Here is a 21,970-nt window from a genome sequence, read left to right as displayed (position 1 = left end):
ATTATTAAAACCCCAAAGCTAATAAGTGACTACTCTATATTTATAACCTAAAACATACTTTAAAAAGATAATTTGTAAGGTCACAATGATCAATTAACATTTAGTTACTCAATAGACAGTAATAAAACCAAGAGGATTATGAACTAGAATCAATCAATGCAAACACATGAAAACAAACAAGTTTCATTTTAGAGGTTTATTTTACTGCTTTCTTGGAACTACAACTAACTAAAAAGACAATTTGAAAATAATTCATTTACACAAATGAAATATTGATTGAAGAAATAATTGGTGGAAAAATTGCCGTGTAGATGTTAGATATTCTTATATATTATAATTGCAAAGTTTTTTTTTTTTCAGTGATAGAAACTGAAATTAAACTAAGACTGGACCTGCACTTAAAATAGGGCTGCACACATTGAATGAAAAGGCAACTGAATGAATGAATTAATGAAATAGAATACATTCTCCTAGAAGACATATAAGATATTTATTCATTCAACACACATTTACCAAGCACCTAGTCTGTGGGAGATGCAAAGGAGAATAAGACATTTTGTCTGCCTTGTGATGCTCATTGCTTAATACAAGTGATTGAAAAAACAGTCCTCTGTTTCTGGGTCTGTCCTCTCCACTAGAAGGTGAGCTCTTTGGGGTTCAGAGCTGTTTTACACATCTCCAACCTGGTCTCATATGCTCAATAAATATACGTGAACTGAATAGTTGGTCAAAAATACGTCTGGAGGAAAAGGTTAATGTGTGTCATATAAATAAAAAATAAAACGTGATGGTTATTCACAGGAGAGAAAGACTGCATTAGGTAAGGTGGGGAAGGGAAATCCTAGAGGATTAGCAGGCAATGTAATTTAGCATGTCTAACAAAGCCCTTTATGCAACAGTCTTATCCCGCTATACAAACACAAATCACCCACTCAACTCCTAATACAGGTTTCTAGCTCCTTCTCCTTCCTCTCAAGCAGATTGTGGGGTACACAGTCCTGGTTTTGGAATAATGTGTCACACAGGCTCTATTTCCATGGCACGAGGAAGTTGCAACTTCAAGACCATCTCCTCCCACTTCTGTATGGGAAGCCAAGGCTGCTCTTTGTTCACTGAACCATATAGGTGGGAGTCAGTCTTTTAATGTGGAGACACTGCCAAGCCAGCTGGAAGTTGCCAAGATTACGCAAGTCAGAGATGCAGTTGACATTGTATTGGTTTAAGTGGAAAGGCCGCAGAAGCGACATCTTTCTTACTTCCTGTGTAATATCCTCTGTTCTGAAATTTTGAAGAAGTTTCTAGACCATTCATGAGACCATTTCTCTTTTTGGGTACACTTCCTAGCTGACCAAAAAAGGTGGACATTAAGAAATTTAAGAGCCAGTATACAGTTTAATTAATATTTATTAAGCACCTATAAGATTCCTAGCAATACAAGGAGCTATGGGAATAGGAAATTACATGGAAAAAAATAAAACCCTTGTATCTAAGAGTTAGAATTTAATATAAATGAGAAATAAAAGAAAAATGCTAGAAAACACTGGTTTAAAAACCAGCCCTGGTCTGCAGATAAGTGACCGCTCTGCTGTGTGTGACTAGCCATGTGAACCTGAGCAAGCCACTTAACTTCTCCACACTTCTCTAAAATGAAGAGTTGGATCATAGGAATTCATTATTCCTTAATTAAGTTTGGGGACATTAGACTAGGTAAGTATCTCCTTTTGTTACTTTACATAAACTTTTGGACCTCAAAAGAGTACCAAGGAAAAAGTGGGAATAAGCTACTGTTAATCACAGATTATTAGAGTTTGAAGAAGTCTTTGTAATCATCTAGTCTGATATCTTACTTGAAAAATAAAGAAACTGAGGTACAGAAATGTGAATTTAGTGGCCTAAGAGCATGGTCAGCGGTAGCTCCAGGTCTCTTGATCCAATTCTCTTGATTCAGTTTCTAATTACATCATTTGCTAGTCCTCCAAATGCATAGCTTTATTTTCATCTGGACGTCCTTTTGGTATTCATTGAGATTCAGTTGTTTTTTCCCACAGCTCTTTGATATTTAACTAGTTATTAAAAACTGAGAAGGCATGGGAAACAGCAAGGGCAGAGTGCAGTAATTTTTCAGAGAACAGAAGTAATATTTAAGTAGTACCTTTCCATCACCTCTTCCGACCTAGCATAGCTATCATCCCTTAGGCAAAAAACTACTGTTGAGAAGAAAACTATCATAGAAAGTTAGATGTTAACATGTTAATTATCTTTGGGAAAAAATGGCTGTGAGTAGAGATATCCTGAAACTATTATATTCATTCCTACATAAAGAAACATGATTTTGAAGGTAATTATTTGCCACAGAATCTGCAAATTTATATTACATTTTGGGAAACAATCATCAAATAGAGTTGTGTAATTTTAGCTTGCACTGTTCCCAAAAGCCAGTCTGGAAAAAGAACTGCAAAGAAGGCTTATAGTTTATTTAAGTCCATAATACTGTAAGACTTGCTGATGTACACGATTGTCCTGGAAATTTTCCAGACCTTCTAAAACATGTCCTTTCCATGAACCTCTGTTCAGCAACAGCTCAACAAGGAAAGGTGGTTGATGTGATCTGAGGATTTTAATATCGTAAGAGAGAGTTGGCACACAAAGAAAATATACTTTTTAACACCGTAAAATTTTCCTTATCTCAGGAGAAACTGCTAAATTTTAGGGAAAAAATTTTATATAAAAATTCCTCCTTCTTTGAAGGAAACGCTTTATGCTTCTCTTAGGTCAGGAAACTTCTCCATAAGGACAAGTCTTTTTATGTTCTCTAGAAATACTTTCACGTGGCAGCTGAAAACAAATGTGAAAAAGAACTATAGGAAACAATGCTATGGCATTACAATTATTGGGAAAGAGACGGAAAAACCACTTAAATATAGGGTTATCTGGCGAGAAATTTCCTACCATGTCGTTGGCAGTAGGCTTAACATGTCCTTGACAGTGAGATGGACTCCAACATTCAAAAGTCATCCTCTTTAGTATTAGAGAAGGAAAAGGAGAAGATCAATGTTAACATTCTTAAAAAAAAAAAACAAAACAAAACTCCACAAAGCTACCAAAATAATTGGGAAAGGATCCATTTTCTCAATTATAACAATTATCATGTTATCAAAGTACACCGATTAGTGTTTCATCAGTGGCTTCATTTTCACACACATCAAAGATGAATATGTGTGTGCAGGCATATGTATATAGTGTAGATACATTATATATAGTGGGCTCACCCCTCATCTTCTCACTTACTTCAATCCCAATACATGGTCCAAAACCCCGAAGAAGGTTGGTGGAGAGAGTTAGGGTCCAGAAAATGGTTTATGAAGCAGTCTATTCCTCATTCCCTTAGTGCTTTTCATTATTGGGTACATAATGGTCATCCATTTTTGAAACACCGATAGAGTTTAAACTCAAACCAAATAAACATTTGGAGTTGGTTAACATCTGGAGTCATAACACGGGATATTTTTTATTATGTTTGGTACCTGTGAATGTAAGCTCCTTACTGTCAACTTCCACTTCTTTTGAAAAACCCGTGTATCTGGTATCAAACAGAGTTTCTACCTAGGGTACTTCAACACTGCAGCAAAGGGCATTTGATGGAGTTTACAACAGAGAATAGAGGAGAATTTCAAATTTTATTTTGAGGGGAAAGCCTACAATGGGATTAACAGGAGTTCAGAGAGAGGACATGAATGTTTATCGTACATCTTCTGGGAGTAGTATAATATGCTGCTTCATTTAATATTTATAACAATCATAAGAAGTTTTTCTTATCACCATTTTACACAGAAGGAAATTGAAGCACAGAGAGTTTAAACAAGTTCGAAGTCAAGAGTTATGACTTACATAAAGGTAAAGTAAGTTTGGTTACTACAAAGTTCAAAGCCAAGGAGAAGTCCCACAAGTTCTAGCCAACGATCAAAGTAGCTGAAGTGACTGAAGCTAGTCCTGAATGATTGGGTTTTATGTCTCCTACTGGGTGTAGCATGTGGATTTTTTTTTTTTTTTGGTGAGGAAGATTGGCCCTGAGCTAACATCCGTGCCCATCCTCCTCTATTGTGTATATGAGATGCCGCCACAGCACGGCTTGATGAGTGGTGCGCAGGTCTGCACCCAGGATCCAAACCTGTGAACCCCAGGCCACGGAAACAGAGCGCACAAACTTAACCACTAAGCCACCGGGCAGCCCCTAGCATGTGGATTTTTAAAGGACTAGCTCCACATTTTCAGGCTCGTGCTACATTTTAAAGATGCCAATTAGTACCTGGTGCTTGGCACAGTATAACTTACCAGAATGTGCTTACTAGCCATATTTTGAATTATGCAATTCCTTTTAAAAATGAGAATAATGCTAAGAAATATCCAAATAATTCCTCTCAACCTTTTAAGGTGATCAACAGGGGAAAATACCCACTTGTATTTGGAGTTATAATTTGGTTAGAGAATATAGTTCATTCATAAAATTCATTTGTGAGAATCAGGCATTTCCCTTTCTGTGAATAAACTAAAAGCAAAATGGAAGGTTGCTTAACCTCTTTTCTTTGTTTTAAAAGGGAATAGAGAGAGAGATACAGGGTATAAACTGAAATGAGAAAATCTTGTCTGATTTTAATTTTATTTCACCAGAGACAGAGATGTGGATTTCACACCACATAGGGCATAGTTTGGTCTAGTATCTTACAGCAATTAGAGTTCAGCATTAGCAAAAGTGACAGTTTTAAAAATAAAGTGTATCAGTTAGGAACATATTCAGCTTTGTGGAACAGAAAACCCAAAAACAGTGGCTTAAATAAGTATGGGGCTTATGTTTCCATACAATAAGAAGTCCAATACCGGTGCAGTTACTCAAGAATGTCACTGGATGGGGGCCAGCTCCGTGGCCTAGTGGTTAAGTTCGGCATGCTCCACTTCAGCAGCCTGGGTTCGCAGGTTCAGATCTCAGGTGCAGACCTACACCACTCGTCAGCCACGCTGTGGCGGTGACCCATATACAGAATAGAGGAAGACTGGCACAGATGTTAGCTCAGGGCAAATCTTCCTCAGCAAAATGGAAACAAAAAGAATGTCATTGATGAATCAGGTTCCATTCATCTGCCTGCTTTGCCATCCTTAATGTGTGCCTTTTGCCCTTGTGGCTGGAAGACAGCTGCTAACTCACCAGATATCATGTCCCAGCTCCAAGCAGGAAGAAGGGCTAAGGACAAAGCTTTGCTCCCCCCCTCACCCCGAAAAGAAAGCCCTCCTCAGGCATTTCTGGCTACATGTAGTTGGACAGAATTGGATCTCATGACCACCCTCAACTACCAGGGAGGCTGAGAATTCAAATACTTAACCTTACAGTCTCCACAGAAAAGGACATCAAGAAAGAAACTGGTTGAAATGAGGGTGGAGTCATCTAACCGTTAGTAATGTAATGTGCCACAGAAGGAAGCCTAAGGTTTATATATTTGTATATGTACATGTATATACACACATTTTTTTTTTAATTAATTTACTCAGCATCACTTTTTCCACTAAAGGAGTTCAGGGAGAAAATGCTTTGGTGCAGTCCTGGGTGGGGGTGCTTGACAGTGCTTAATATCACCAGCACTGAAAGTAATAAATGTTATCCCTCTTTTCTATCATGAATATGAATGATGCTCTGAAGGCTGAATGCAACCTAAGAATTTACGTGAGAAATGAGGCATGAAACATTTTTGAAAATATATTAGCCCAAAGTCTGTATTACTGCATGTTTTATACCCTTTTCAATATGCTACAAAAGGTCTGAGCCATCAACTGAATGCTGCCAGAAAAGAACAAACAAGAACAAGGATACAAAAATAAACGCTGGGAGTCAAGTTCCCCCCAAACGTTCTGTATGGTTGGTATAATGATCGCAGTACCAGGCAGTCTGCTTTGCTTCAAACTCTCTCCATCAGCACTTCTCCTGTAAGCCTTGTTCTCCAGCAAGTTTATCCCAGGCCAAGTAGTCAGAAATATTCATGGAGCAGTTGGAATTGGAGAAAGCATTCCATAACCATCTCCCCCCACCCCTGCCACTGAGTTCCTCGTACCTTCTTCTATGCCTGAGATTGTTCCTCTCATTTTGAGAACATGAAGAAAACATGTCTGCTTGAGTGTCTTCTGATTGGAAATTCAGTTAATGTTGAAATCTTTTATTCTGAATGTTTTTATTGTCCAGAATATATTTTTGAGGCATGGTTATATGATAAAATATAACTACTAATATGTTTTACGTCCTATAAAGTTTACCCCATGTTAATGATATTCAGTAAAATGGCCAGCCAGAGGAAAATATTTACTCTGTTAAGATATAATTCACTACTTTAACCCTTTCTACTTTTACATAGTTTTAAAAAGCTCTACAATGAGTGTATATCATTCCTATAGTATGGAACAGAATTCAACTTCAGTTTTTCCAGGAGGCTGTTGTCTTCCCAGACTAGACCTGAGTCAAGTTTGGGCTTGTGAAGGGAAAATGCATGGGGCATTGTGTCTGTAGACCCACCAACTGTCCAGATCCCAGAAAGTCTCATGGTTCACGTACTGAGCATCCTCTGGAAATCATATAAAAATACCTATAATTCAGTTGGACAGGGATGTGGCTCAGAAGTCTGCATTTTTAACAAATACTCCAAGTGATTCTGATACAGGCGAGTCCCCAGGCCACACCTGAAGAAACATTGCTCTGATAAGTCATTTGCTCATTTGATGAGAGGCCACAGTCTGTGCCAAAGTCCTTTCTCATGGACTCCAGCGACAGGCCAGTCTCCCTCTTCACACCGGAGAACAGTTCCCTCTCTGTCCCATCTTTCAAAGGGTAAACTGCTTCTACTTTTCCTCAGTTGCAAGAAGTTAATAGATTAATAAGTTGCATAACATTTCTTAATACTTAATAATACTTCGTTACATTGAAGTATTCTGTCATACAGGAAAAGTGTTTCTTAATTAGTTAAGTTCAGTTGAATGCCTACTACGAACAAGAAGAGAGATATTAAAGATAGATAAGACCACCTCTTACTGCCAAATGAAGATTTCTAGATTAGATGGCCCCTGCTTTTCTGTCACTGGGTATGAACTCCCTCAACTCATCTTTAGTGATAAATTATATAGTACAATTGAATGGTTACCATTTTAGAAGGATCACTTCTTGGCCAATTAAAATGTCCAGAAAGATTGGTGTGAAAGTGAAGATATTATCTTTAATGCTTTTCTTCTAAGAAATTCCTCCATCATTTTCTTCTTTCTAAGGGATGGTTCTATTTTTCTACTAAAAACCTAAAGAAGGATTTCTCTTGGCACAATACATGTCTGGGGAGCTCTTACTGTAAACCAGCCGTTATTTTTTTCCTGGCTATCAGACAATGTTTCACTTAGATACTATATCTGAGGCCTCATCTAAATTTAGGAGAGTGAGACTGCACATTTCAGAGATAATCTGCCAGCTGTGCTTGTGAAAGTGTCATTAAGCCCTGGCAAAGAGTAAGAGAAGGAGGAAGGGGAGGGAGAAGAGAAGAGAGGAGCCTCAATGACAACAACAATTGAATTTTTTTAAGCATCTCCTAAATGCCAGCTATGAAGCTAAGTGCTTTCACGAAGTATCACACTTATGACAGCCATGAGATACAGGTTCTTTATAGATTGATTCTACAGATGATGAAAACTGAGGCAGAGAGAGATTAATTCAATTGCCCAAAGTCACATAGCTACTAAAGGCCGAACGAAGATTCAAAGGGAGCTCTGACTGATTTCAGAGCTTTCAACCATGCACTTTGAGACCCCACTGGGAGACAGGGGCTCAGACAATGTGCAGCCGTGTGCAGCTAGCCTCGGGAGCACAGTTCTATCACTCCAGCAGCATCAGAACAGCCAGCAGAACTGCAGTTGATCAAAAGTTATGGCCCACTGTCTAATTCATCGGAGGGCCTCCGACAGCCTCAGAAATCAGGCTGGATTTAAGAATGCGAGCTCCCTTTCCTCACCAAATCAGCCTGTCACAATTCATATGCTATATTCTCTCTGCCTATTGATCAATCTACTGCACTGAGGAAGGTCAGTTCTAAGTTTTCTAATAAAACTATCAGAATGAGTAAAGAGAACCCCATAACTGTCAGAAAAATATCAAAATTCAGTATGATGCCTGAGTTGGCCCTATTGACACATACATTATTTTTTGTTACAGGGTGAATAGCAACTATTTGGCTGTTACTATGTTATTATTATTAGGGAGGCCCAAGGTTCAGATATTCCTAATTGCTCGAACTCCTGGGCTAATTAATGCAATTTTAAAAGGGATATATCAGGAATCATACTATATGCTTTTATATCAAATGTAAAAACACCAGGCACGTGCCCCACGCTGAAGGTTGCCAGATAGTTCTAAGCACTTAGCATAGGTCTTGTCAGAGAAAACCCCAGTATATTAATTTAACAGGCTCAGAATTACTTATCAAAAGGCTGAGGAGCATGATGTTTTGCATAATCAAAATGGTTTATTAACTCAAGTCATCATTTTATTTTTTTCATTTATATTCCAATTCACAGGGGCATAAGCATATCAATTACAAAACAACCTACAATAACTAACTACAAAATAGCTACAAGGCTGTCTAAGTACTGTACACTACACCTAGCATATTACAGAGCTCAGTAACAAGATGATTTTCAGAAAACACCACATAAATGTTGATTATTCACCTTACCTGATAGGAAATGCCTTGCAGTTTTTTTCCTTGAAGAGTATGTATGTTATTACTCAGAAGAAAATCATCATCTTCATTTAGGTCTATGAAAAGAGATAAACATTATATATAGATTATCAGAAATTACAAAATTTTAAAAGTTTATGTACAATTTAGTACTCATTATATTTTTCTTTAGTCTATTAAGATATAACATTGACTAGATCATAAATGTTTATTTTCTTAAAGATATGTTATTCTTACAAGAAACAGATCAAACTAAAATAGAAATTAAACAAAATAAAAACAAAGAATGCCACTAACCAGTTGTATACCTGCACAAGCCATAGAACCTCTCTGGGACTCAGTTTCCCTGTTGGTAATAAAAGAGTAGCATGTAGATACTAAAGCCACTTCTAACTCCAAAATGCTATGATTCCATGAAGTTATCACCTCACCTATTTCTGTTAAACTAAGCTTTCCACCCCCTGAATTTTGAGCTTCATTAGCTCATGTCTTCTCCACATGAATTATTTATGTTGAAATTGTTCTCTGCATGCTTTAGTAAAAGCTTTGGAATGTGGCATCCATTTGCTTGTAGCTAAATGAAACCTTTTCAAAAGGCAGTAGCATTTCCCTTTCAGGCCCTGTAAAAGGGGCTCCATTTATTTAAATCTGAAATGCACAGTGAGCTAAAAGAGGGCAGGACTTTATGGATCACCTGATCCAAGCCCCTGGTTTACAGACGAGGATACTGAGAGCCGCAGAAGTCACCTGGCCACCAGGTGCAGCCGTGGGAAGTGACTTTTCCCTTCACCTTCACTCCTTTTTACCTGCAATCATTGCTTTAATTTTCCGCTATTTCTTAATCTCATTTTCTGCAGGGAGGAAGGGGTTGGCAAGGCCTACCCTCCACCCACAGTAAAAAATAGGTGCAGGTTTTTCTCCAAACTCCCGTCATAGCTATTGTGAAAAGATATGTTAAATTCACAGCTCAGTCTCAGAGTTATTTACATCAATAACAATATTTAAAATCACAGTAACTACACTATAGGATTCTAGAAAATACTTAAATCTTAAAATGAACTGGTTTTGTCATTGGCTGTTTGAAGTAAGATCTTCCATTACAGGGTCAGGATGCTAGCAGTAGAATTTTGAAGCTTTTTTTTTTCAGTTCCTGTATTTAGAAAAAAAAATTTCTTTCCTTCGTTTGTTTCTTTCTTTCCATCTCTTCCCTTGTTTGATCCCTTTAACATGAACTTTGGAGAGCTCCCTCTATAATTATTCTTCTGAGTACAAGAAGAGAACAGCAAAGTGGTCACCTGTACTCTAGAATCTGGAAGCAGCTGGGGACTGTGCACAAGGCGTTTACATCACTTACGTCATAATGTCAGGCAGTAAATGCGTGATGCAGACACTCGTGTGGGGAGAGACCACCATGACCCAGAGTACTTATGGAAGAAGCGGGGCCCCAATGGAAGCTTGAAGAATGGGGATAGTTTGAAAGGTAGAAGGAAAGGAAAAGTTACAAATATGCTGGCAATGCTATGAACACTAGCCTATAGTGTGGAATGAGTGGAACATGTTTCCTTAAGTGTAGAGACTGAGATTAGCCAAGCAACAGGCAATTCTGAATATATCATAGGAGGAGGTAGGACTGGAAGGGTAAGTGAGGCCAATTTTAATGGGCCTTGAGCGCCAGGCAGAGGAATTTGGACATACCCATAGATCAACGTTGCAAATAAAAATATCTACAGGAGTCAAACAAGTAACTTAACTAAATGAAGTGAATTTTCTCAAGGAGACAATGGGAGGTCGGTGGTAAGTTCAAGGGCTGCCATTGCTAAAGGGCAGCCATTGCTTTCAGCTCTCTCAGACTTTGAGCCCAGGATTGTCCGTTTCCCTCATGTTTTTCAAGAGACTATAAATATATGGATTTTAATATAAAATTTCCTGATTTTTAAAATACTGTATGGCTCAAACAAGCTTTTCCTCAGAATAAATCCATTTATATAGCTACCAGTTTGTGGCCTCTGCTGTAGAAAATGGAGGACCTTTAAGGGCTTTGGACTAACAAAGGGACACCAGGAAAACGGCATTTTATGAAGTGTGAAAGATAACATGGGTAGACCCATATTAAAATAGAGCTGGAGCAGCCATTTCAGAGGAATTGCTCTGTACAGCTTGTTTTCTTTATCTTCCAAACTGGACCAAACTGCCAACATTCCAAGAAGTCAGTAAGGACAAGAATATCCTGTTTGTAAGAACTGGTAAAACTGGACTGTGCTGATGACCAAATCGCTAACCAATCAATGAAGCACAAACCTAGCCTGACCTCATCTAGCACCAATGAACTCTTCTTCAATACAACTCACCTCATCCTCCCTTCTTCCCATAAAACCTTTGAACCCCTCTCCTATAATTGGAACACGTTCTGGGTTTCTACCCAAATCTGTGTCTCCAGAATTGCAATTCTAATTGTCCAAATAAATATCTGCTGTTTAAATTGTAGTTGATTTTTCCTCTCTGGACAGAGGATTAGCCATTTGTTTTGTGGTCTTATACATTTTTATTTATTTGTAATCTCCCAAGTATTACCCTATAATAGAACATCGATAAAGACAGAAGCAATTTGGTCCTAAATAGGAACAAAGTCACAATATCTGAATTAGGCAACATGGAGTTGTATTTTCCAAAGATGGCCACAAAAGTATCTCTCATACCACAAGTTTTGCAATGTGACCTTGGCACTCTTCCACAAAGAAATGGAGTTCAATTCTCTTGTTGAATGAGCTGGCCTTAGTGACTCATTCGTCACAGTAAAATGCAGTGTAAGTGATGTTTTGTGACCTCCAAGACCAGGTCAGAAGAAGCCTTGCAGTTTCTACCTTGATCTTTTGGGATGCTCACTCTCCAGACACTTCCTCATGTGATGTGTGAAGCTCCCTCTCATGTCCCTCCCTCTTGAAACCCAGCCCTTAGCCTGGAAGAAGCTTAAGTCACACGGAGAGGCCACATATTGGTTTTCCAGTTGACAGTCCCAGCTTTCAAGTTATCCCAGAACAGGTACCAGATGTAACTGTTAAGTGAAGAAGCCTTTAGATGATTCTAGCCACCAGACATCTAAGTCCTCCCTAGTCATTCTAGTCTTCTCAGAGGAAGCCTCAGACATCATGAAGCACTGTTCAGACTGAATTCCTGACCCACAAAAATCCATAAGCCTAAGAAAATGTTGTTTGATGCCATTAAGTTTTGAGGCGGTTTGTTTGCAGCGACAGATTTTCAGAACATGCATAAACTACGTAAGTGGATCACAAACAACAGTGTACATAAGAATGCACAATCCAATGTAAATATTCAGACTGCAACTGCCCCGCAAATGCAGATGCAGGGAAATAATGGGATTAAGTAAAAAAAGCAATATTTCTAATCAGCTTCTAGGTGATTCTAATGGAGATAGTTCTGACCATATTTAGATAACTATAATCCTAGGAAGAACTCCCCTAAAACTTGAAGGGACCCCAAGATTCATTTGTACAGAAGACTAGAACTCTGAGTGTTCTCATCACTCAATTCAGAAAGCCTTCCTCACAAACAAAAGAGGCCCACTCAACAGGCAGCCTCTGCTCAGGGAGTTTATTCCCGCATCATAAGCAGATGTTCAGGTGTGACACAGGACTTCTCTCTGTCACTCCTCATGTAGTCCAGTCTAACCAGAGTTAAATTATATGCTCTTGGGAAACAATTTTTAAATTAAATTGTGATCCCTGAAAATTAAATAGTAAATACATTTGTGACTTTATATATTTGCCATCTTGAAAATGAGAGTATCAAGCCAATAAAGAAAAAGAATTAATAAGGGCTGGAAAAATTAAGCCAAAATATTTATATGCTTACTCTGAGGAAGCTGGCCAAATAATATTGACTAGAATCAAGAAAGAAGGTTTCAAACCAATGGCAATTCAAATGTTAAACTGGAAGGCCCTCACAACATTTCTCCTCTACCAATGGGGTGTTTTTGATAATGAATCTCATCAAAACCATATACCTAACTATGAAATTTTTCAGTTGTAAAGTTCTGAGCACTCAATTTATCCTACGTTTATTTTACAGATGTAGTCTCTTTTAATAGCATAGATGTAGGTTTACATAAAATTCTTCTTAGAAGAAGGAAATGGACTAGATAAACTAAAAATGTTATGCTTCTGGCACTCAACTTATTCTGATAAATTTTGTTTTAACTGACATAACACAGTCATGTTATAGAGCGATAGGAATATCTTTATGGATTAAAACACCAGGCAGAAATCCTTGGCTAAATATAGCCTGTAGAAGTTTCTTTCATCAGTCCCCAGTACTTTTTATAAAGAACTGAAATGCTGTTAATATGGGTCATGTCGAAATACCATTTTGAAATTGAAATTGAGAGAAATGTTCTTTTTTTTGGTCTTGAGTTTGTAACAGATTCTTTAGGAGTTAATGTCACTGCTACCATTTGTTTCCCTATATATTTTTTTCTGTTTCATTGAGGCTGTCTTTGCGATTTCATCATTAGTGTTCAATAAAATCATGGGCTGTGGATGACAGCAATGATGCACCTTCCGAGCTTCATCTCACTCAACTTCACACATGACCTATCCACAGGCACAGTAAACCACTCTTAAGTAATTATGCAATTAACACTTAAAAAGTAGTGTTTAAAATGAAAAAGAAATATTATGGGTTGATATGTAGGGCACTAATTGCTGAGAAATATTCTGAGCCTTCCAAATGAAGCTACTACGCCCATAAAATTCAAGTCCACAACTTGTGGCCCTCCCCCACAACTGAATTTCTCCCTTCAATTTACAATGGCACCGACAGCCTTGGTCTCAGGCCATCAACTCTTCCTAGCACAGCACTAATCTCTGGGAAATGTCCTGTGACTCAGCTGCTACTGCTGAAATGTCAGCTGAACTTCTTAGACACACACACACACACACACACACACAAACACAGAGAGAACACATGGTCATTCAAGAATCTGAGAAATACCAAAGCTGAGAAGGTTTCTGTAAAACCTTCCTTTTTTCATCTTTGACAAAGAACAGATCACTAATCAGAAGCACCTCATCTAAGGCCAAGATTTTTTGCTGCTTTGTCAGAGTAGCTATTGTAGAATTACCTGCCTATTACTCCTACATGAAAAAAAAAAATTCATAGAAAGTTTTAGAAAATAGAATACTTGAAGAAATTTATGGCAAATTTATAACTAAAAATAACCTGTAATAGTTATACTGTCTTTATCCATAGATCAATATAGAATAACATAAAAATACCATGTGTTCATTAAAGGGACAGATGAATGAATGAATGGATGGAGGATGAATGACTAACCCACTGGGAGTGTGAATGAGGATAGCTGGCATCCATGAGGTGAAGATAGAGTCCAATCAAAACACAATATTATTAAAACATTTCCTATGTTATAATTAAAATATCTAAGATAATCCCAAAATGTTTCATCTATTTATTTATAATAGAGAAAACTGTCAATATTTAAAAATTCAGTTAAAATTATTTACCAAAATGTTACACAATCTTGGATAAAACTGAAATATTTCAAAGGAAAATGATTATTTTTATAAATAATTACTTTGTAAATCTAAGAGCTTTGTTAAAAAAACAAACTGTGAACACAATGTATAATCCAACACTAACCTCCTGACTACGAAAAATACACTTTAATTCCCTTTGTCCCAAGATATTAAAAAATATTTTTAGTTAAAAATCAGAAAATCTCAAATAATCAATAACTAATATAATCAATTATTTCTTGTTTCAGCAACAATAGAGGGAGAATACCAAGCAGATCAACTTTTTATGCTATTGTTCATCCTTGTAAACTCTCAAGACTTTTTGTTTTATTCATTACCTTCTGAAAGTTAAGTAATTTTGATTATGAAGTCATTTATTATTAATAAATTTTTCTATACCTGGCTGCTAATTTGCTCTTCTTGAGAGTTTTTAAATTATAAAATGATACAATTTTGCATTAATAATCAAGGTTATTTCTCTTAAATATTTAAAGAAAAACTAAATATAACATATATTTATATTTGTATTAATATATTGATGTTATTTTTAGAGGGTTTTTTTATGTGCTGACTTTTAATACATTTTTAAATTCTTTTAAGATATTAAAGACTTTCAAATATTATTTTCAATTGATTCTTTGCTTCAACAGGCAACTTAGATTCCACGCCCTTTCTGTATGTCTATGTGTATCTTCACACACACACGTATATATTCTATTAATAATATATATATTCTATTCTATTCTATTAGTTTTTCCTTTTTAAGTAGAGCACAATGTCCTGCTTATTTTTAATTGAGAAAGATGTAGATTTTTCTTACCTGCCCTTTAAACTACTTTGGGAAAATGCAAAGTCAGCTGAACTAGACTTAGCAATTACCTTTTAGCTGACAGAGTCTTCTGATGTGGGAATCATTCTCAGGCTTGCTGGGTTCCTGCCAGATTGTGTCATTTACAGCTTTTCCTTCTAAAGTAAACCAGAGAATTGGTTAGCAGAATTCACAGTAACATCTGTCCCGTAAGTGTAAGAAATTTGAAATCAAAACAAGTTCAGCATGTGGTGGTAACTTGGTAAGTGATATGTTAAGAGAGCTCTGTAGTCCACTGTGGGGAGTTCTAGTCCCTGATGGACACCCAGATGTCCTGTGGGCTCCTATTTATTTCCATGAACTACTTAAGCACCCAAGCATGTATGGTAGAATGCTTCTACTGAAATACCTCTTGGTAGCTTAGGATTACATTATCCTTTGCAGTATTTTTCTTGAATTAATAACCATTTTTTTGTTGTTGTTGTTGTTGTTTTTTGAGGAAGATTGGCCCTGAGCTAATATCTGTTGCCAATCTTCCTCCCTTTTTCCTTTTTTCTCCCCAAAGCCCCAGTAGATGGTTGCATATCATAGTTGTACATCCTTCTAGTTGCTCTACGTGGGACGCTGCCTCAGCATGGCTTGATGAGCAGTGGGTAGGTGTGCGCAGGGGATCCGAACCAGTGAACCCTGGGCCGCCAAAGAGGAGCGTGCAAGATTAACCGCTACGCCTCTGGGCTGGTCCCATTTATTTTTTATGCGTAAGTTAAAGTATCCCCACCCTCCACATTCCTCATTATTTTTAACAAAATGATTAAGTGCGTAGAGAGAACACTAAGCTGTGAGAGTTTCAAGGAACTCTAAGATCCCTGTGTGGAAGAACCAAGATTTGCTTAGCCTTGTCCTCCCAACACCTAGAGCAGGGCCTGGATATGTGGTAAAGAACTGAACTGCAACAAAATGAAGAATTGTAATCCCTTCTAATTTACCTCCCAAAGACTAATCATTCCACATATTGTATCATAACACTGATAAAGCAAACTTTAAATAATGCAACTAAAGCATCACATGGAAACAAACTCAGTATGCTGTGCTATTTTTAAAGTCACTATTTGCTCTCACATTTGACTACAGAGAAGGCAGTTGATCACCGAGAATTATGTTAGAAGGGAAACATCATGGTCTTCTGTGTACAAAGTGAATAGTGTGCTATGAGAATGGATCTAGATGGAAAATAAAATTTTGCCTTACTACCTTTCATTTAAGACTATGCACTATTCAAATCAGGGCTGATATTCAAAATACTTAGCAACTAGTGCTCACAGGGCCTTGCTTGACTAATGAGATAGGACCCAGCGTCTATGGATGCTACCACTAGAAGAATATTAGACCCGATTAAAATGCAGACACACTTGGAAGATGCATTCATTGATGATCATCATCTTGGTCTGAATAAGCTTTTCATATCCTACCCAGGAAACTAGTTTTGAAAGGAGGGGCGAAGGAGTTTGACTCCTCTGACTCCTAGGTTCTGCTGGGGAGAAAGAAAGAAGAAAGGGTATCTACAAGTTTGACAAACTGCATAAAAAAAGGAATTCTTGACTGAATGATCCAATTGTTTTGTCATTGTGAATGTCCTATATTCTGTGAGGGAAAGAGAGACATTGGCCATTAACTTTCTAAAAGTAATTAATAGAATTAGATATTTACTTTAGAATTAAAATACAAATCAAGCCAATTGCCTTTATTATTACTATGGGCACTGTAATCACAGAAATTAAAGAAAAGTTCTGGTGTTTGAAATGCTGTGGAAGAGTCTTTTGTAATCTAACCATTTTCGACTGCTTCTTTATTTACTCCTAGATTCATAGATCTGAAAAGATATCTAGGAGGTCACCTTGACCATGGTCCCACCAAGCTAAAGTTGGGAAGCTAGAACATAATCAGCCAGTAAACCACCAAAGAGAATTCGTTTTTTTAATATAAAAGGAAATTACTCTGGGGCCGGCCCCATGGCATAGCGGTTAAGTGTGCGCGCTCTGCTGCTGGCGGCCAGGTTCGGATCCTGGGCATGCACCGGCGCACTGCTTGTCAGGCCATGCTGTGGCAGTGTCCCATATAAAGTGGAGGAAGATGGGCACGGATGTTAGCTCAGGGTCAGCCTTCCTCAGCAAAAAGAGGAGGATTGGCATGGATGTTAGCTCAGGGCTGATCTTCCTCACAAAAATTTTTTTTAAAAAAGGAAATTATTCTGAATAAGTCAATCATTTCTTTGTTTTGGTCATTTGAAGTTAGAATGGAACCATATTTCTTATTTTTATTTCTTCCATAGAATTCAAATACAACTCAATTTGACTTTCATTAATCACTTATTGTTGCTTTATGGCAGCAGCAGAAGAAAATAACTTTTAGCGAAACAGAACATATCATTTCCATGAGTAATCTTATGAATTACTAACCAAATACTTTGTTTTCAGACACAAATCTCCGGATTGACCTAGAATAATAAAAGAAACAGATATTTTAAGTCTAGATTTAATAAATAATGCTTTTAATCAAACCAACATTAGATCACTTAGACATGTGCAATGCCTTTGAGAGCAAAAATAAATTCTATCTCTAACTAAGTTCTACATATGGTCCTGAATTTTCCTGACCCAAGATGGCAAAGTACAGTTAATACAAGTATAATCTTGGCCTGGAAATTTCCATGCAACATGGAGAAACTAACATTCATAAAACCCACAAAAAAAAGAGTGGGCCATTTCTACATGAATGTATCTCAAATAATCAAATAGTTAATATGGGAAAGTTCTTTTTCAAATAATTCTATTCAATAAACACAGCAAGAATGATGCAAATTGAATATAACCACTGTACAATCCCCAATGAAACAACAAATCTGGGCAATAATCACCAACTGCTGTTAAAGCATTTAAGTGAAAAGCTGATGGGCAACTTGGTGGTACATGGGTCAGTCTGATACCATCTGAACCCACTAAGCAACACCACCATCATAAAAATAGAGACGACCAGATATACGGGCTTCCAATGTAATGCAACAGGAAGTATACAGTCACTGCGACCTACTTTAAAATACATATATATCAAACTTGAATTTTATCAAGCCTCGAGATCTGACTAAAAATTTACAGGAAACATAGAGGATAGAAGAACATGTTTTTAAAAAATACCACAAGAATCCAATCAGCAAAATGCAAAAATATGGGAAATTCCTCAGAACAAACAATCCAGTTTCTTGAACAAATAAACAGAGAGAGAGAGACTTATACATTAAGAGACATGAACAAATGCATTGCATGGATCTTGTTTGGATCCTGATTCAAATAAACCAACTATAAAAAAGCACTTGAAGTTATCAGAGAAATTTTAACATTCACTGTATATTTGGTGATATTATGTCATTTTCCTTATTTTGTTCTAGTGTAGTAGTGGTATCATGGTTATGTTTTTAAAAAAACAGTTCTTGTTTTTTAACAATATATATTGAAACATGAAATTATATGTCTGGGATCTGCTTTAAAAGAAACCTAGTGGGGGTGAGGGGGAGTAGGGAGTCAAATGGGTTAGGATGAAATAAGATTGACTATAGGTTGATACTTGTTCAAGCATGGCAATGTGAAATCATTATCTCTTCCTCTGCATATGATTGAAAATTTCCCTAAAAAAATGTCTAAAACAGAAACAGAGGACAGGACTATGCGGACTCGACCATGTTAATCAATTTATATACTGAGTGAACACACAGTTTTCCACTTTTGACATTCTTGGTAGTGGTTAAATTAAAGCCAAGTTCACCTTTTTTTTAAGTTCAAGGTTGTAAGCAAAAACCTACATATATAATGTACCCTTTTTTCTTAACCATTTTATTTTGGTTTATTTTAAATTTTTTAACGCAAAATGCTTAGGATATCTCTTGGCAAATAATGCATGTTCCAAAAAAGCTATTTATAATACTGTAAGTGAGGTAGGTGTGTAACCAAATGAGATGTTATTCCCTTCTAGGGGGTGGTGACAAAAGAACTGAGGAACTCAAAAGAGTCTTCAATTTTATTTTAACTAGTTGGAATCTGTCCTCAGATTAACTGATTTGTCTGTCACATGAATTGATTTGGTTTATGTTTGAAAAATCCCAATTCAGTCAACATTAGTTACTTTCCCTTTCATTCACCCTCCTCTGCCCCACCATGTTTTGGTATCCTCTAATCTGTAGAAGCGTCAGTCATAAGCCAATATTGTAATTTTGTTTAAGTATTTGATTTGGAATTAGGAGTTCTTTATCCGTGGATAGAACAAACAGCTACATAGGTGGGGCGATTTTTAAGACTGAGAAGAGCTCTGCCATAAAAACCTCTTCTTTACTCCAGCTCATGCTTAAAATGCCACTGTTGTTGTAGTTTAAGTAGGTAACTAGCTGAAATACAACTACCCTCGCCAGGCTGGTGCTCTAAGCTGTTAATCATGCAATTACCTACTTACTATGGATTTGTTTTATATCCTTACTGGGAGAAAGCTTTGAGTAGGAAAGGGAGGAAAGAATATGAAAGTACAGAGTGGTTTGGTGGAGGGGGAGGAGGGGCGAGTGGAGCAAAGGCTGTCAAGAAAGACCAAACCCAGAAAGAATTTCACATATTAACAATTTGGTCTCACACCATTCCAGAGAGCAACGAAGACATTCTTCTGTATCATCAGCAACCAATCTGGAAATTTCTCCATAAATCAACTTCCTGCCCCCATGTATTTCCTCCTTATTAGTTAAAATCTCATTACCTTATGCAACATGTGTGTGTCACGTCCTCTGGCAGCTTGATGTGCTGAATGTAAAGCCAAGCCTGACCTAAATAACCCAAATCTCTTTGCAAACACATTTTTATTTGGATTAGAAGAACTCTTCAGAATATTACCAGGTCACCAATAGAAACATATTTTCAAGTAGGCTTCCACTTTAATCTGAGCTTAGTTTAAAAACGTTTCTTCTTCTAAAAATTTAATTTTCACGTCTCTGTCTACAGGAATGTCACAGCACAGGTTTTCTATGCATCACCATAAATAGATAAATGGTAGCGGAGTAAACCATACCTAGATTTGTACATGACAATTTTTTAAAAAGCACTTTGACAGAAAACCCACTAAAATATTCCATTTGACATTATAAAATTAAGAGAATGTAAAGTTTTCAAAGTAAATTTGACTTACTTCTTTTTTGGTTTTGCATTCTCGAAATTAGAAACTTCCTGTAAAATAAAATAAAAACTAAAATAAATAATACTACTCCAAGAAATCAGAAAGAGAATTCAAGTTCATCTTCAAGTATAACCCAAATGTAGTTCACTTTGCCTTTTCCTAGTAAAATGACTGGTATTTCCCACTTGTATTTTAGTAATACGTCTTAGAATCTTAGTTCAAGTTTTCAGGGTTTTTTTTCTCCTTTTGTCTTTGTAACTTTGAGAAATGTAGAATGCTTCCTCTATTAACTAGGGCTTATACCTTATTCTAAGCTCTTGCCAGTTAATAAAGCAAGTCTTTTAAATAAAAATATGCAATTAAATTCTCATAACCTCAATTTTCCATCCCCCATCAACCCACCAAGACCAGCGGGAGAGAGACACATCAGAGCATATTAATTACGTTAGATAGTACCTTCCTTTGAGAAAGAGAAAAAGTAGCCTCTCACAATAGCCTGAGTGTGTTGAAATACACCTGTGATTCATCTGGCCTTTTTCTTCAGAATAACTGAATGTTGTGTAAAATCCCGTACACTTTTGGGGGAAGAATATGTTGCCACATCTTTCACCATCCTTGAAAGAGCTTAAACTGCTTTAAGAACATTTTGGATTCTCTCGTTATTATTCATCTACTCCTTCATTCAAAAACCATTTATGTTTTTGATGTTCAAAGTGCTTTTTGAATATCTATCATACGATAGGGAACAGACCAAGTTCTGAAGAGGTTTGTTCGGCGTGGTAGGAATTAGTGTAGTAAAGAACGTTGAGACCAATATTCCACATAGAACGAAAAATACCAATGCAAAGGCTGGGAGGATGGTAAACAAAAATCGGAAAAAGGAAAGTTGGTTTTATTATTCCAATAGTTGGTAGCATCAGTCTGAGCACTGTCAAATCCAGGATAACCTTTCTCCCACATAGTAATTGAGGGGGCCACGTCTGTAACCCTTATTGTGTTTTTATCAAGATATAACTCTCAAGGACAATTTGCCTTACCTATTTCAAGCCACTGAGTAGAGTGTCACTAAAAACCCCATATGCTAAAACAATCAGCCCCCAAACTTGAGGAACAAGTTTTGTCAAGTTAAAATGCCTGTGGATCACCCAGAGGACAATGTCTAGTAGGTGACAGGTGGAGGTGGATGTAAAGATGTGGGAGTCATGAACCAAGCCCTGAGGTGAGCTGGGATATCAACAGACCTTTTAGGAATTAATGGTCAGACTGACCACCCCTTCAATTCTCCATGCTTTGTCATCATGTGTCCTAAAAATAATCAATCTCTATCCATGGTCTTTTTATAAAATTCTTTCAGTCTTGGTCTAGATGTCTCCAAACCTCAGTCCAGAAGCTAACTGTGTCCCTTTCACCACAATCAGCAGCCACACCAGCTCTGTGAGGGGTCCTCAGGAAAAAAGAGAGCCATCCGTCTTTAGGTAACATTTTCTTGTCATATACATTTGGGATTTGCTAGGAAGGAGAAAGCTCCATGTTCACATAATCTATGCAGTCTGGGCCAAATATGTCTCAATAATCAGAATCTATTGTCCTGAGTCTCATTAATTTGTTATATGGGTTTAGATAAATCTCTTTGGATTGCCAATTTTGCACTCTTCAAA

The 21,970-nt window shown here is 37.0% G+C and overlaps 1 protein-coding gene across 1 annotated transcript in view; it reads right to left on the bottom strand.

Annotated features, from left to right (window-relative positions):
• Positions 1-21,970, bottom strand: part of LOC101398566 (uncharacterized) — a 54,027-nt gene that overhangs the window by 7,923 nt on the left and 24,134 nt on the right. Inside the window, exons 2-5 of the mRNA XM_087418196.1 lie at positions 20,325-20,362; positions 17,567-17,604; positions 15,182-15,268; positions 8,748-8,830 (exon numbers count right to left, since the gene is read on the bottom strand). Coding sequence (XP_087274322.1) covers positions 8,748-8,830; positions 15,182-15,268; positions 17,567-17,604; positions 20,325-20,362 — 246 coding nt within the window. The remainder of the gene's footprint in view (positions 1-8,747; positions 8,831-15,181; positions 15,269-17,566; positions 17,605-20,324; positions 20,363-21,970) is intronic.

The sequence above is a fragment of the Ceratotherium simum genome, chromosome 27, assembly GCF_057802395.1.
Source record: "Ceratotherium simum simum isolate JZ-2026a chromosome 27, ASM5780239v1, whole genome shotgun sequence".
In the NCBI taxonomy this organism is placed as follows: domain Eukaryota; kingdom Metazoa; phylum Chordata; class Mammalia; order Perissodactyla; family Rhinocerotidae; genus Ceratotherium; species Ceratotherium simum.
The sequence above is the reverse complement of the archived record's forward strand: the minus strand, read 5'-3'. Positions and strand labels throughout refer to the sequence as shown.